The sequence below is a fragment of the Sciurus carolinensis genome, chromosome 15 (assembly GCF_902686445.1).
Source record: "Sciurus carolinensis chromosome 15, mSciCar1.2, whole genome shotgun sequence".
Lineage (NCBI taxonomy): Eukaryota > Metazoa > Chordata > Mammalia > Rodentia > Sciuridae > Sciurus > Sciurus carolinensis.
In genome coordinates this window covers 32094053-32110839 of record NC_062227.1, presented here as the reverse complement: position 1 = coordinate 32110839, position 16787 = coordinate 32094053, and the positions used below count along the sequence as shown (strand labels likewise).

The 16787-nt window shown below is 38.7% G+C and overlaps 1 protein-coding gene across 4 annotated transcripts; it reads right to left on the bottom strand.

Moving 5' to 3' along the window:
- Positions 1-3120: 3120 nt before the first annotated feature.
- On the bottom strand, positions 3121-14128 carry Snrpd1 (small nuclear ribonucleoprotein D1 polypeptide). Of its 4 annotated transcripts, none has more exons than XM_047526363.1 (4): positions 13972-14128; positions 9797-9873; positions 6596-6787; positions 3121-3300 (listed from the first exon to the last, which is right to left on the bottom strand). In XM_047526363.1, exons 1-4 carry the CDS (start codon positions 13983-13985, stop codon positions 3224-3226), a joined length of 360 nt encoding a protein of 119 aa, XP_047382319.1. In that variant the 5' UTR covers positions 13986-14128; the 3' UTR covers positions 3121-3223. The 4 variants fall into 4 exon arrangements, with proteins under 4 accessions (XP_047382319.1, XP_047382320.1, XP_047382321.1 ...); XM_047526364.1 differs by having other exon boundaries at positions 13951-14031; XM_047526365.1 differs by lacking the exon at positions 13972-14128 and adding an exon at positions 13753-13832.
- Positions 14129-16787: the final 2659 nt, after the last annotated feature.

Here is a 16787-nt window from a genome sequence, read left to right as displayed (position 1 = left end):
TAAATCAGTTATAACAGTTTTTTCTTCACACAATTTGAGCCCTTTCACATAAAAATGGAATGATGACCTCTAGTGGAAAACTCAACCTAATACTCACTGTGGCTTACTGTGTTTCATCCAAGACACTAATCTCTCAAAATAGAAGTTAAAATCTTTGACATTTGACTAAAATCATAATGGATTGCCAAGACATACTTTTCAAGTGGGCACAACATAAAATACTTTTTGGTCAGTTTCCAACTTTTTATCAATTTGTATTTAACATCTGCTTCCCATTGAGACCATAAGCTCCATGAAGGCAGGAGTCAACTAATTATTTGTGCTTCTATTTGACCCTTTCACATCTCTTCTCCACTCCACTTGCGATCTGCTTGGATATAATCAAGAAGAGTACCACCAGATCACAAGGTAAAGCATGAGATCTATGTATTTATTCTCCCAAGTTTTTTTTTTTTTTTTTTTTTTTTAATGTTTGTGGTATGAGGGATTGAATCCAGGGGCACTCTACCACCCCCCAGCCCTTTGTTTATTTTGAGACAGGGTCTAAGTTGTGGAAGCTGCCCTCAAACTGGCAATCTTTCTGTCTCAGCCTTCAGAATCAGTGGCATTACAAACATGCACCACTTCCAGCCCAGCTTAATTTACCAGAAAAAAAAAAAATCGTGGAGAAAAATTACAGTGGTTTATCACACTGGTTCAATGTTAATACAGTTGTCCCTTGAATTGGTTCCAGAATCCCTTGCAGACTAAAACCTTTTAATATTTTCCTATAACCTATGCAGTCTCTCACATACTATGTTTATTGGTGTGTCCCAGAGATTGAACCAAGGGCCCAATATGTGCTAGGGACATGCTGTACAACTGAGCTATGCACCCACCCACTCATGACTTAAATCATCTCTTGAAGCTTATATCTAATAAAATTTAAATGCTAAATAGTTGCTATACTATATTATTTAGAGGATGACAAGAAAAGTTCAGTATAGACACATTTTTTTCCCAAATATTTTTGATTCTGGGTTGTTTGAATCCCCAGATGTAAAACCCATGGATATGGAGGGCCAACTGTATTTACTACAGAACATTAATAAGGTGACCCTAGGCTGGGGATGTGGCAAAGTGGTAGAGCTCTTGCCCAACATGTGTGAGACCCTGTATTTAACCTACAGCAATACACACACAAAGTGATCCCCCCCCCCCCCCCCCCCCAGTATTGGTCATCGAACACAGGGGCCACTTAGCACTCAGCTCCATCTCCAGCCCTTTTTACTTTTGGGTACTGGGGATTGAACTCAGGGCATGTGACTGAGCCACATCCCCAGTCCTATTTTTTGCATTTTATTTAGAGACAAGAGTCTCAGAGTAGCTTAGGGCCTTGCCATTGCTGAGGCTGGCTTTGAACTTGACAGCCTTCTGCCTTAGCCTTCAGCACTGCTGGGATTACAGAAGTGTGCCACTACTCCTGGCCCTTTTTGAGATAGGATCTCACCAAGTTGTCAAGGCTGGCTTTTAACTTGTAATATTCCCACCTCAGCCTCCAGAGTGGCTGGCCTTACACACATGAGCCTCCATGCCCAGTTTCAGTGGTCTTAATCATCATGAATTTGTGATAAAGCTGTCTGACCACAGCTGGGGTTATGATAAAATAATGATGACATGGTAACCCCAAGGACTGGTGAACAATAGATGTTTACTGGGAATAATCAAGAAGTATTTGAATTTACTTGACAAGAGGAGAAAAAAACAAATTTCCACAAGTTTTATAGCAACTTCACCACACACACACACACCCCTGGCTTTTGCTCTCTCAATTTATGTAACTGTTTAAAGTGGCTGCTAAGTAACAAATCTTTGTAGAACCTTATTTAAGATATTAAAACCCAAACATGTATCAAAAATAATGAAAATAGGTTAGCCCCCCACCATGCTCAATGTCAGTTTTTTTTCCTTAGCATTTAAACAAATGATAGTAAGCTTTATGAGAAGCTGTTATCTACTGAGACATTTTCCTGTAAGTTTATCCAATTAAAACAATTATTTTAAAATCTTTATTAACAATTAGAGGGCTGGGGCTGATTCAGTGGTAGAATGCTTGCCTATCATGTGTGAAGCGCTGGGTTCAATCCCTAGCACCACATAAAAAACTAAATAAAAACAAAATAAAGGTATTGTGGGGACTAAGGATATAGCTCAGGTGGTAGAGTGCTTGCCTCACAAGCACAAGGCCCTGGGTTCAATCCCCAGAACTGCTTTAAAAGAAAAAAGAAAAAAAAAAATGTATTGTGTTCATCTACAACTAAAATACTATAATTATTTTGCGATCAAAAAGTTACTTTTTTGGGACTGGAGTTGTAGCTCAGTGGTAGAGCGCTTGCCTAGCATGTGAGGCACTTGGTTCAATCCTCAGAACTACATAAAAATAAAGGCACTGTGTCCATATCCAACTAAATAAAAAAAGTTTTTAAAAGTTACTTTTCCTTTTATTCCTAACGGACTCCTTATAACAGTACTTGATAACTATATTCCATACTAACAGATTTCAACACTGCTCACAAATCTAGTGAACATTAATTGGAGTTTTAACACAAGAAGCCTACAAAAGAGGCTGGGGATATAGCTCAGTTGGTAGACAAGGCCCTGGGTTCAATCCCCAGCAGCACCGCAAACAAAACAAAACAAAAATAGTATAAAAAAGCTGAAGAAAAACAAAACAAAACAAAATAAAAACAAACATTAACAACGACAACAAAATCAATGACTTCTGATTTGTATGACCATCAGCTTTTGTCAAGGATCTAAAACTGAGGAAAGGAGAAATAATTTTAGGCCCCCAATAGGTGTAGGCTTTATGAAACAGAACCAGAGTAAAGCAATAAAAAGTATATTCAATACATGTGAAACAGAGATATATTCCATGTGTATACACTGTGAAAAAATATTAAAGACTGGCACTGGAAGTGTAGCTCAGTGGTAGAGCACTTGCCTATTGTGTGAGGCCCTGGGTTTGGCTCCCTAGCACCACAAAAACAAACTAATTTAAAGACTGAAATTAACTAGCTTTCACTGTTAATTTCATGAATGTATAGCAAACTACTAAAACTTTGATAGTCAACAGACAACTCTGTCCCACACTTATGTTTATTAAAAACTGACAAACAAACAAAACCTGTACAAAAAATATCCCAAGTCATTTATCACTTTCAAACAGTAATCATGAGACACATTATCGCCTAGGGCCCCCTCTTCCTCTTCCACGGCCGCGTCCTCTTCCTCTACCTCGGCCTCGGCCTCTTCCTGCAACTAAAGGAAAAGAAAAGCAAGTTAAATTGTCTTCTGGTCACCACAAAAACCATTTACATACAACCCTTCCCCCACTTTATAGCTCTTTTGTTGCTGCTCTTATAGTACTGGGAACTAAAATCAAGGGTGTTCTACCACTGAGCTAGATCCCCAAGATCTCCCCAACCCTGCTTTCTTCTTCTTCTTGTTGGTATTGAGGATTTAACCCAGGGGACCTCTACCAAAGAGCCATATTCTTAGCCCTTTTTAATTTTTGAGACAGGGTGTCACTAAGTTTCCCACTCCGACCTTCAACTTGGGATCCTCATGCCTCAACCTCACTTGTAGCTGAGATTATAGGCATGCACCACCATACCCAGTGATCCCCTTCCCTTCTTTTTGAGACAGTCTTGCTAAATTGCTATGGCTGGTCTTGAATCTATGATTCTCCTGCCTCAGCCCCAAGCTGTTGGGATTACACCTGTAATCATTATTTGCCACCTGGCCCAGCTTCTTCTTTAAAAAAAAAAAAAAAAAAAAAAAAAAAAAAAAAAAAAAAATTTGTAGTTGTAGATGGATATCATGCCTTTATATCATGCCTTTATTTTTTTTATGCAGTGCTAAGGATTGAACCCAGCCTCACATGTGCTAGGCAAGCACTCTGCCACTGAGCTATAGTTCCAGTACCCGGCCCAGTTTCTTTTATAGCTTCTAATTAGCAGCTGTTAACAAATACAACAGCTTCTCTCAAACATGTTAAACTTCAGAGTAAATGCCAACCCCCTGCCATCATGCTGGATGAAGAGCTGCAGGTAGAAAGACTATTATATTTAACTGAATTTACCATGAAATTTGTCAAGTTAAAAAGCGTTTTTTCTTTGTATCTTAATTTCACCACAAACAGGAACATAAAATGATTTGGACCTCATGTAAGATTGAAGAAACATCAAAATAATAGAACATATGAGTGGAACAGATCATGATAACCTTGTGTCAGATTTGTTACTCACTGAACTCTGAGCAAGTTAATAAAGTCAAGAAAATAACAATCTCATAACTTTAGAACCTTAGAGTCCAATCATAATCTTCTGCTTTAATTCATATAGCAATATCCCTGACACCCTAGCTGTAACCCTAGCTGAAAATCACAGTGACAGAAGACTTGTCATACAAATATACTTATTTCATCTTTGGACAGTAATATTAGGAATACCTGATATGAATTGCATTCTAAAATTTCTACCCATTGATTCAAAGCAATAAAGAGTAGGTCTTTTGTGAAAGTAATGCAGATCAACCAGATTTATCTCCAATTCCTTCTGAAATATTAATCATGATAGAAAAGAAGAGCTGGGGATACAGTAATTGAACCCCAGCACCACACATACAAAGAACAAAACAAACAAAAAGCAGAGAAAACATAGTGGATAAAAGATTTCAAAAAATGTTTAGTCAGAAAGTAGAAGAACAGTAAATTCCACCCTCCCATCCCCAAAGCCAGAACCTTATACATGTTAGTTAAGTGCTACACCACTGAATTACATTCCCAGTCTGCTGTAAATGTTTACTAAAGGAAATGACTTCTGAAAAATCTAGGACCTGGGAAGCAAGAGATGAGATGATTTGAAGTCGGGGGCTAAAAAGAAACAAAAAAAAGTGGTTGGTAATCCTCAGGTGATTCAGTTATATTGGCATTCCTCTTCTTCACCTTAGAAAGTCAATCATTATTTCCCTGACAGGTAAGTAGGAAAGAAAAGGCAGAATGAATCAAAAGATTTTGAGATCAGAAGACTTCAGATTTGAAAAAACTTGCAAGGTGGATAGCATAGGACTGAGGGACAAAGGGACAAGGGTTTGTCAAGGTATTTGTAACAACCAATTTTTTTTTAAACTGAAAGACAACAAAATAGGAAACTTGTATATTTCTGTGGGTAGAGAGCTAAAAGCTCTCAAGTCACTATATTAAGTGAATATCTACAAAACACACAACCCTTTCCTCCTGCCCTATTCCTATAATGCTGGCAGAAAATACTTATCCTAAAGAAGCAGAGCTGAGAAAAGGAGCTCTACAAAAGATTTCAGATCCTCAAATTTTGGGTCTCCTAGTGAAGAACCCAATTTAGTTGAGGAGTCCAACCTTGTCATGCTTGTAATTCCAGAGACTGGGAAAATTAGCAAGACCCTGTCTCAAAATAAAAAAGTGCGGAAGCAGGAGGATCACAAGTTCAAAGCCAGCCCTCAGCAACTTAGCAAGACCGTCTCTAAATAAAATATAAAAAAGGTCTGGAGATGTGGCTCAGTGGTAGACTGTCTCTGGGTTCAATCCCCCAAGGGGAATGAAGAGGAATAAGAGGAGGAAGTGGAACAGGAAGAGAAGGGAGAGGGAGAGAGGGAGAGAGGGGGAGAGAGGGAGAGAGGGAGAGAGGGGGAGAGAGAGAGAGGGAGAGAGAGGGAGAGAGGGGGAGAGAGGGAGAGAGAGGGAGAGAGAGGGAGAGAGAGAGAGAGAGAGAGAGAGAGAGAGAGAGATCTCTAACAATACATTACCAAATACAGAATAAAACTTTAAAAAGCAAAACTAACATTAATATCTTATCATAAAAGAAAAAGCATTACATCTACAAAATAAGAACAAGATTCTATGAAAAATGATCAAAGGAAGAGGCTTGAAAACCAGATACGTGTTGAGTAGAAGTTAAGTCAAAAACACCTTTCAGAAAGCAAATAAAGGCAAAGAGAAAACAAGACAGAAAAAATAAGAATTAGAGAATCATTCAGAAGCCAGCAAGGTGGCACACATCTATAATCCTAGTGGGAGACAGAGGCAGACCCAGCAACTTAGTGAAACCCTGTTTCAAAATAAAAAAAGGGCCGGGGATGTACCTAGATGGTAAAGTGCCCTGGGTTAAATTCCCCTATGGCACCAAAAATAAAACCTGTCAGAAGTGGTTTTTGATTTTGGTGGTTCCAAAGTAGGTTAAATTATTATGAATTCCAGGAAGAAAAGAGCAAGCAAAAGAAAAAATTACCCAAGTATAACTAGTAAAATTTCTTAAGTATAAGGGGCAAGAATATCTGCAAAAAAAAAGGACCCACCAAGTACCCAGGACAACACAGAGGAGTAAAAAAAGAAGGGGATCCTATGCAAAGTCATAGGTATTAAGGTATTTTAAAATACCAGGCATAAAATCAATCTCCAAATCTTCTAGTGTGGGGAGGGTGGGGGAATCAGGCCATGCACAAAGGGACAAGATATAAAAGAGCAACAATCTTTTTCAAAACAACACCAGGAGCTACATTTATAATCCTTTAAACTTACCAGCTTCCCTTTTCTTAGATTTCACCTTAGGTTCAACATCCACAAGTAGTGTATCCAGAGGTAAGCTGTCTGGTAGAATAAAGTATCGAATGTTATTTCCCCGAATACTCAATGTTTCTAGTTGTACAGGTTCTCTGTTCTTCAGGGTCATTTTCACAGCTTTAAGATGTGTATTCATGCTGACATCTACACCTAAAGGGGAAAGAAGTATACTATTAGCACAAAAATGGAGGCAAACAATTTGTTAAGCCACAATTAATACTGCATTATAAGAGTACATCTTTTCTGCACAATGTTTCTTGACAGAATTTAGTACACATGCAATGAGTAAATTGGGGAATAACATCAGTGTAAATTAGGAATCTTTATAGATTTTCCCTAGCCATACTACTGTTTTACACAGCTAGGTATGCTTATAGAAGTGAATACATCAGGGCTAGGGATATAGCTCAGTTGGTAGAGTGCTTGCCTTGCAAGCACAAGGCCCTGGGTTCAATCCCCAGTACCAAAAAACAAAACAAAACAAACAAAAAAAGAAGTGAATACATCAAGCACTAGAGGAGCTGTAACTGTTACATATGCCATTATGCCCTGTATCCTTCTATCCCAGGTTTGGAAGGTGTTTACTGGCAGTTCTCCCACTGTATTTGCAACTTACATACATCACATTCCACCAATTATTTTCATCTTTGTTTTGAAAGTAAAGTCCTATAGGGCCTATAGTATTTTTCCTTACTACTTACTAGGAACTTAAGGTATCTTTTTAACTGTTTTAGTTTGTTTGTTGCAGTGCTGGGGATCAAACCCAGGGCCTGCTGCACATTAATCAGTGTTCAATGACTGAGTTACAGCCCCAGCTCTTGACTATGTTTTTTTTTTTTTTTTTTTAAAGTTTGTTACTGTTTTTGCTAATACCTTTGATTATAAACCTTCAAAGTTTTTGAGGGTTCTGATCCAACCTATTTTCTTTTAGCCATTATTTTTAGTATGACACTTTGTAAAACACAAAACAAGGTTTTTCAGAATGAATATATGACATTATAGCAGAAACACCCGATTACTGGAGTCTTTACAAAATTAATTTGAACAAATGGGATAACTAAAGACCTACTTAATTTCTTGCCTTAGAAAGCTAAGGTCAGAAATCAAGAATTCTCTCAACTTTTCCAAAACTGTCTATAATTTTTCAGTATTACTAATCACTTCCTTCTTCATCCCAGTGAGAGGTACAAGAAGACCTCTTTTTTTCTAACATTAATATGCTCGTAATACATACCATCTCCTCAGGGACCTTGATCCATGCAGGGAGAGGGGTAAAATGTATGAAATCCTTCTACATTCCAGGAAGTGCATGCTAAGTCCTTTTAATTTAATCCCAGCTATTCTTATGGTGGAAAGTACGATTGTCCCTGTTGTGGTGACTAAATGATTATGTATTGTTTACACTTGTATATGATACAAGAAACTTTTAACAATAGTTTGTCAGTGTGGAGGGAATAAGATTCTTAACCAAATTTGCACCCTCAATTTACTGCAACTGCCCCCACCCTTGGAATATATATTTATTAAGTGCTTATTATATATTAGGTAAAACTTGCATTACATTATTTAAGTTATGTCTTTCATCACGAGATTCTGGGTTCCAAAGAGAGAAGAAGAACACTGTCTCCTCCATAACACCTAAAACAGTGTTCTGAAGAGAACACACTAAATCGTTACTTAAAAAAATTTCTGGGGCTGGGAATGTAGCTCAGTGGTAGAGCACTTGGCCAGTATGTGTAAGACTCTGGGTTCAATTCCCAGTACTGCAAAAATTAACAGTAATGCATGGGTTTGGGGTGAGGCTCTGTGGTACAGTACCTGCCTAGTACATGGGAGGTCCTGGGTTCAATCCCCAACAACACACATACCCACACGCAATTTCTAGTTTTGTGGGGTGGTGAGTTGAGGAGGGTAGGGAGGAACTGGGGATGGAACCCAGGGCTTTACCAGTGAGCTATATCCTCAGTCCTTTTTATTTTTAAGAATTTGAGACAGGGGTCTCACTAATTTTTGCTTAGGGACTCATTAAATTGCTAAGGCTTGGCCTAGAACTCCTGTCTCAATTCTCCAGAGTTACTGGAACTACAGGTAAGCGCTACTGCACCTGGGTAGTTATGGAATTTCAACAAGGCAGCAATTATACTTCCTAGTATGATCAAAGACTGTATCACAACCTTATAAGGTTTTGATTTCCTTTCACAGCAATTATTAAGTTCTATAAACTGATACAAGTAGTGTCAGTTTAATACTTCACATTTTCCTTGGTTTACTCAGATACTCATAAATTTCAGTATTTTAGAGAATGGAAACATATGCTCCCAGAGTACTGTCTTTCATTTGGCCCATGAATTCTTTTGAAAATTGTGCAATTTGGGGGCTGGGGATATAGCATAGTGTACTTGCTTAGCATATGTAAGGCCCTACTTCAATCTCCAACATAGTACAAAGAATTAAAAAAGCAAAAAAAAAAAAAAAAAAAAAAAAAAAAAAAAAATTCTGTAAAATTTTGGAAAGCCTACCGTGAACAAAGAAAATACTCCAAAATGTTATGTGAATACTAATAGCCTTAGGTAGATTAAATTATGGCTTCCTAATTTCCCTATTTTTTAAAAAAAATATTTTTAGTTGTAGATGGACACAATACCTTTATTTATTTTTGTGGGGTGCACGACAAGCACTCCACCACTGAACCACAACCCCAATCCCTCCCACATATTTTTTAACACACACAATCAGACATGGAAACTCCATACTCTATCCTCAAAAATGTTACAATCTAATAGGGAACAGAAATCTCAATGAAAATAAAAACTCTGAAATATATTCTGAAAGAAACAATATTAAATACAGAGGAGCACACGTAAGTAAATAAAGTCAGAAAAGCAAGAGAATAGGATACCTGGGGAATTCAGTTTAGTTGTAGCTTAAGTACCTTAAAGGTAAGGCCCTTGTAAGGTCATTAAATAATTCAGACAAAAAAAAAAAAAAAAAAAAAAAAAAAAAAGCAGATCTGTACTAGTATTAGGATAATGTTCATTAAGTAACCAAAAAAGAATTCTGGTCGGCAAGCACAGATAAGAAAAGGAAAAACGGGAGCAGGGAACCAACCTTAAATGAAAAGAAAGCATCTAAATTTAGGTAGTCCAAATGTTTCCATACCTGTAATTGTTCCATGGACCTGTGTTCCATTCTTCAATTCAATGGTTACAGTTTCATGACTCAATTTCATCAAAAATCTGTGAAAATAGGAATAAAACCATTATCTTTCACCTTAACACTTCAAAATCATATTTATAGGGCTGAAAGGATAAAAGTACCTGATGTTGAAAATCTGCTAAATGCTACCTGCAACAATTTCTATTAGTAATCTGCATAACATTTTCAGCTATCCCTGAACTATACCCTCAATACTAACAAAGAATAATGTTAGCATTCTAAAATAACTGTTATTTGGGCTGGGCACCTGGCACACACCTATAATCCAGGTGAGCCAGGAGGTTGAGGTAGGAGGATTGCAAGTTTGAGGCCAGACTCAGCAACTTAGTGAGTCCCTGTCTCAGAATAAAAAATTAAAAGGGGTGAGGATCTGGCTCAGTAGTACAGTGTCCCTGGGTTCAATCTCTGATACCAAAACAAACTAACAACAACAACAAAAACCCAAACCCCACCCTGCAATTGTCAAATGCAATGTGAGATATACAAAGGTATACTAGGAGCATAACATAGCATAGAGAGAAGTGAGTCATATCTTCATGGACTTCTGGTAAAAGTTGGAAAAATAAGAACAAGATATATTGGTAAGAAGTATAGTGTAGCATAATCATATGTACTTCTAATGGAAAAGTTCAAAAAAATAGGGAAAAGTAAGGCAGCTTCCTTTCCTGGAGACACTGTTTTATTGAAGAATTCCCTTAGAATTACAAAATATTTCATCGATGAAGTAGAATGCTCAGGTCATGTTCATATTCCAAGGTGAACCTAGGGCAGATATTTTTAAAAATCACCAGTTTTCAATAGAAGTATACTCCATAGGAAGACAAATTAGATAGATAGAGCAGCATACAGGTTAAAGCTATAATAATCAGAATAGGAACCAATATCAATAAAACTGCATGGTGAGCCCCCAAAATTGACCCAAATTTATAGTCGAATTTCCTACAAAGAAGTTAAAGCTAAAGTTTTCCAACAAATTTTGGTGGCATAACTAGAAATCAATACAGAAAAAAAATGAACCTGCATCCCTAACTCATACCATTTGTCAAAATTAATTCATGATAGAGCCAGCCACGGTAGCACATGCCTGTCATTCCCAAAGACTCAGGAGACTGAGGAAGGAGGACCCCAAATTCAAGGACAGTCTCAGAAATTTGGCAAGAACCTGTTTCAAAATAAAAAATAAAAAGGGAAGAGGATGTAGTTCAGTGTTAAAGTGCCCTAGGTTATATCCCCAGTATCAAAAAGTAAATAAATAAATAATTCATGATAGCTGGACACAGCGGCACAGGCCTAAAGTCCCAGTTCTTTGGGAACTGAGGCAGGAAGATTGCAAATTCAAGCCCATGTTGGTAAACTCAGCAGAGACCCCGTCTCAAAATAAAATAAACAATAAACAAGGTTGGAGCTGGGTGCAATGGAGCAACCTGTAATCCCAGAGACTTGGGAGAATGAGGCAGGATGATTGTAGTTCAAGATCAGCCTTGGGCAACTGAAGGGCACCCTGTCTCAAAATAAAAAAGGCTGGGGGCTGGGGTTGTGGCTCAGTGGTAGAGCACTTGCCTAGCAGGCATGAGGCCCTGGGTTCGAGCCTCAGCACCGCATAAAAATAAAATAAAGGTATTAAAAAAAAAAATGGCTGGGAACATAGCTCAGTGGTGAAGTGCCCCTTGGATTCAATCTCTAGAGGGGAATAAAAAAAAAATCATGAGAATGACCAATGAAGAGGTGAAGAACTGCTGGACATGATTAGTCATTAGGCAAAACGCAAGGAGGTATCACTACATACCCACTAAACTGCCTAAAATTAAAAAGACTGACAATAACAAATCTGGTGAGGATGAGGGGCAAATAGAACATATTAATGGTAGAGGTAAAAAAAAAAAAAAAATGGTACATTCACTTTGGAAAATAGTCAAGCAGCTTCTTGTTAGGTTAAATATACATCTATACTATGAGCCAACAACTCCACCCCCAAGTATTTACCTAAGGGAAATGAAAGCCATGCCCACAAAAAAAGATTTATACAAGAATGTCCAAAGTAGTTTATAATGGACTAATGTGTAGGAAAAAAAAAAAAAGCAGAAAAATTTTCACAGAAAGAGCATATACTGAATAATTCTAAACAGCTATGATTGAAGAAAAATTGAGGAAACTTTCTAAGGTTTTGGTAGTATTTACACATTTTGACAGGAATTGGGTTACACAAATGCACAAATTGTTCAATGTAGGGTAATGTACACTGCACTTCATTAAATAAAATATTTATCTCAAAAGGGGAAATAAACCATGAGTGTGGAGACCCCTCTCAAACCTCAGTTGTGGTGAGTGGGATGAAGGGAGGAGGATACTCCAGGCAGGAAAAATAGATAATTATCTCTATCTGAACCAAGGAAGCACAAACATTCAATTATTTTCTGATGAAGCCTTCACTATCTGAATTCTTCCTAATTACTAAAAGTTAGAATCAAATATTCAGATAACATGGTGTCCTTCTGGATCCAAATTCACACTATGTGAACAAAGAGAACTGTTTGACACTTTATTAGTTAAAATTAGCAAAACTAGCAGTTTATCAGACATCAGGAAGTTCAGGAGAAAAGTAGTCAATCTCCCCCTTGGTTATGGAATCGGTGAGGATAAAGATGATGGTCCCAACCAACAGAGGTACAGAAATAAACGGGTTGAAAATGTGAGCTAGATAAACATTCTCATGAGGCAGAGTAGGTTCTACAGTGAGAAATTTCATTTCTATATTGTACCAAAGATATAAAACAAGATTAAGTACAACCATTAAAAATTATGCTTTGAATTAGGCAGAAGAGAGTGAAGGGAGGGTAGGGAGGAGTAGGAAGGATAGTAGAATGAATGGGACATTATTACTCTATGTACATATGCATGACCAGTGTGACTACATCAGGTACAACGGGAAGAATGAGAAGTTACACTCTATTAATGTATGATGGTCAAAATGCATTCTACTGTCATGTATAACTAATAAGGACAAATAAAATAAACTGAAAAAAATTACGGGGAAAATTCTGTCATAACATCTTTAAATGAGAAAAACTGAATCAAAAAATACACTACAGGAAAGCTAACTTTAAAAGATTATGAATTAGATTAGCAGGTGTGAACAAACTGCAAAATATACTTTAAATTCTAAGACTTTTTACCCAAAGTTTTCTAGTTCAAATAAACGAACGCGGCTGGAGGGAAATATGGAGGAGACCCACAAAATGAATCTTATTGCCTTCTCTACAAACTGACCCCCCAAAACAATATTGAGGATTTTGTTATTTCAAATATAGAAACTGCCTATTCGTCTGTCTTCAGCACTAAACATAAGGCTCCAAAATGGCAGATATTCTGCTTTCTAAAAAATTCTATTACCTGTGTAACAAGTGCCCAGTAACTAGTCGACGTCAATCCTTGACTCAACAAAAAAGAAACTACTTAAATAATCCTAACCGTTGGTCTAGTTATAACCCTCTGCCCCTATGTTCCAGGGGCCTCCAAGTCTTCAACAGACTAAATTAACTGACAAAGTGACAGAAAGAAAAATAGAGGAGAAATATCTCTGTAATCAGCCCCAATTAAAGTGATGACTCTGCCCTATACTGAGAAATTTTCATAAATCAAAAGCATACCCTAAACGACAGATGTAGGTGGAATCATCAGTCACAAGTCTAGGGAATATAAAAAAGTTTTAAAGTTGCAAATTTATGAATTAATTTCTCTCAGACTTGCACATGGATTTCGTTAACGTTCCAGTTAAACTCATGCAGTTTCCAAGCTATTAGAATCGCACAATGAAACTTGGTTACCAACCGACAGGCGCCGCACCTTTAAGGCCTCTCTACACACTAGGTGGCAAGAAACGGCTCGGCCTTCACACTCACCTACTGGAAGATACGCTGGGTCCCGGGGCGACCCAGTTAGAAGCCCAGACTCCAGTCCCACTGGCGCCGCCAAGATGGGCGCGGGAGAGGCTGGCGCCGGAGGCCGTTAGCAGGCCGCACGCACGCGGTTTCCCGCCTCCCGTAATTGGAGCAGCTCAGCTTCTGACCCCGGCCCAAAACCTCCCTTCACAGTCCCACCTCGCTCGGTCACATCCTCACCTCACGAGCTTCATCCTAGCGGCGCCGTTACCCTTTTGGTCCGATAGCTCACAATATCAGACAACCGAAGACCCTCCAACTAAGAGTTATGAATGGCCGGAAACGCCTACTCCGGACGTTCCGGACGTAAAGAGCGCGCGGAACCCTGAGCCGTACGGCGGAAACCCCGAGGCCGCGCTGGGCCGCACTCTCTTCCGGCCGCGAGTGGCGAGACGGCGGCCCCTGGCGACTGGAGGACTGCATTGCGGCTGTTGAGGGCGTGAGGGCTGGTTTAGGAGGAAGTTTCCTGCAAAAGGAAGATTTGAAAGCATTAAATCCAGTTAGGCCTGTCGCCTTCAGGCTTGGGCACAGCAGGTCGCGGTGACCGAATACGACTTCTGAACGAAGAGAATTTCTGAGGGAAGCCCAAAGGATAATTCTAATTCTGTTCCAACATCACGAATCTTAGCATTACTTAATGTACTTGAAGAAAATCAAACCAGTTAGCTGATTATCTGCATTTTAAGTTCTGAATTCTGAAACAAAACATTCTACTTTCATCTTAACATCTCAGCACCATTTAATTCAAACTCTGTGCTTTTAAAACCCCTTCCTCTCTTGACTGCAGGATGCCGAGAACACCTGGCATCTTATATCACTAGCTTATTTTTAGGGCTCCTACCACGGCTCATCCTTCTCTGTGGAACCATTACCCACTGGAGTGCTTGGGGGCTAAATGCTGTAGTCTCTTTTTGGATACTTTCTGCTAAGGGGTCTCCAAAATTATGGCTTTAATTTTATCTGTAGACGGGTATGGTGGCCCACTTGTAATCCAGTGACTTGGGAGACTGAGGCAGGAGGATTGCAAGTTTGAAGTAAGCCTCAGCAATTTTGCAAGACCCTCAACAACTTAACAAGACCTTGTCTCAAAATAAAAATAAAAGGGGCTGGGGATGTAGCTCAGATATAAAGCACACCTAGGTTCAATCCCCAGTAATAAAAAAAAAAAAAAAAATGTATCTCTTGTCTGGACTGCAACTTTGATCACCAGAACTCTAAAATTTTAATGTGCATAGATTAAAATGTTAAAGGAATACTCTTTTAAATGCAAATCGCAATTCAGTTGTGGGGTCTGAAATTCTGCATTTTTAACAGGTCTTTAGTTGATGAAGATGCCCCTAATCCATGGACTGCAAAATCAGTACCAAGGCTGTAATGAATATTTGTGTGCTGCCTTCTCTACATCTATCTCTTCTCTTCCCAAACGTTTCTAATATTTTTCTGGCCATCCATGTGGTCCTGTGGAAACTGACTCTACCCTTTATACCAGTGACTACATTCCACTACTTGACTGCAACTGGCTTGAGATCTAAGCTGATCCAATCAGACCCTTGCATGAAATACTCTTCCCTTTGTGATGTGAACAGACAGCTTGTAGCCCCTGGATCTATTGGGAATTTCCTTAACACTAGTACTCCAGAGATTCATAAAATGTTCTTGGGTGTGGTTACATAAGATAAACTTAAGTAAATTTAAAATTTTAGTCTCTCAGTTGCAATAACCACAGTTTAAACACTCAAAAGTAGCTGGGCGCAGTGGCACACACCTGTAATCCCAGTGACTCCGGAGGTTGAGGCAGGAGGATCCCAAGTTCAAGGTCAGCCTCAGTAATTTAGTAAGGCCCTGAGCAACTTAGCAAGACCCTCTCTTAAAATATAAAAAAGGGCTGGGGATGTGGCTTACTGGTTAAGTGACCCTGGGTTCAATTCTTGGTACACCTACTACTACTACTACTACTAATAATAATAATAATAAGAAGAAGAACTTAGCAATAGGTAGCTCTGACTACAGTGTATACATAAAATAATTCCATCATCATGGAAAGTTTGGATATTTTAACTTTATTATATTTGTTTCATTCTTAGCATTTATTTATTGCCTGAAATGAGAAGGTAAACTGAAAGCAGGGAATTGTGTGTTTTGTTCACTGCAGCACTCTAGCATCTAGAAAAATGCTTTGTATATAATGTGCCCTTGTTCCAGAACAACCCTGTGTATGAGAACCCCAAGGAGATGTAACACTGAAGAAAGAGACAGATCTAGGATCACACAGAGTCTGGTCTACAGAGACTGAAGACAGAAGTCTGAGCTAGGAGTGGTGGTGTACACCTGTAATCCTAGTCATTGGGAGGTTGAGGCAAAAGGAGCACAAGTTTGAGGCCAGCCTCAGCAATTCAGGGAGACTCTAAGCAATTTAGTGAGACCCTGTCTCAAAATAAAAAAATAAAAAGAGCTGGGGATGTAGCTCAGACGTAAATCATCCCTAGATTCAATCCCCAAAGACAGAAGTGTGGCCCTGGGTGGCAATAAGACTAGATGGATCTCTGTGATATGGGTCAGAAGATGGGGGGTTATAAAATGATCAAGGCCAAAGTCACTTCATCCTAGCCAGAATGTACCTGGTTTATATCAAGCTAATATCAAAGAGTCAGATACATTCCTGGCGCCAAGGTCTTGTCACAAAGCTCCACATGCTACTTTACTTTTTTTCCATTCATACTGTGCTGGAAAATTATTTGGGGGAAAACTTATCAGGGCACTTGGGCAATTACAGTGGTTTTGACTCAAGATGGGCAGTTATATCATGCTGAAACCATGTGCTCCCAATTAATATTGGTGAAATAACTAAATGCCTTCCCCATTAGGATGTACGCTTTATAGGGAAGGAGACCTTGTATGTATTGTTTACCGAAGTATCCCTAGTACCAAGCACAGAGTACTCCTCCCTATTATTCACAACCCCCTCTGAGCTTTGCCTTTTTCTTTTCTCTTTCTTT

What these genes read in the sequence shown, in the direction of transcription:
- Snrpd1 (XM_047526363.1), bottom strand. An exon ending in GGTCCATGGAACAATTACAG is followed by an intron (nt 6,788 to 9,796) that starts GTATGGAAACAT and finishes TTTCCCCTTTAG; the next exon opens with GTGTAGATGTCAGCATGAAT. An exon ending in ATCTAAGAAAAGGGAAGCTG is followed by an intron (nt 3,301 to 6,595) that starts GTAAGTTTAAAG and finishes CTTTTCCTTTAG; the next exon opens with TTGCAGGAAGAGGCCGAGGC.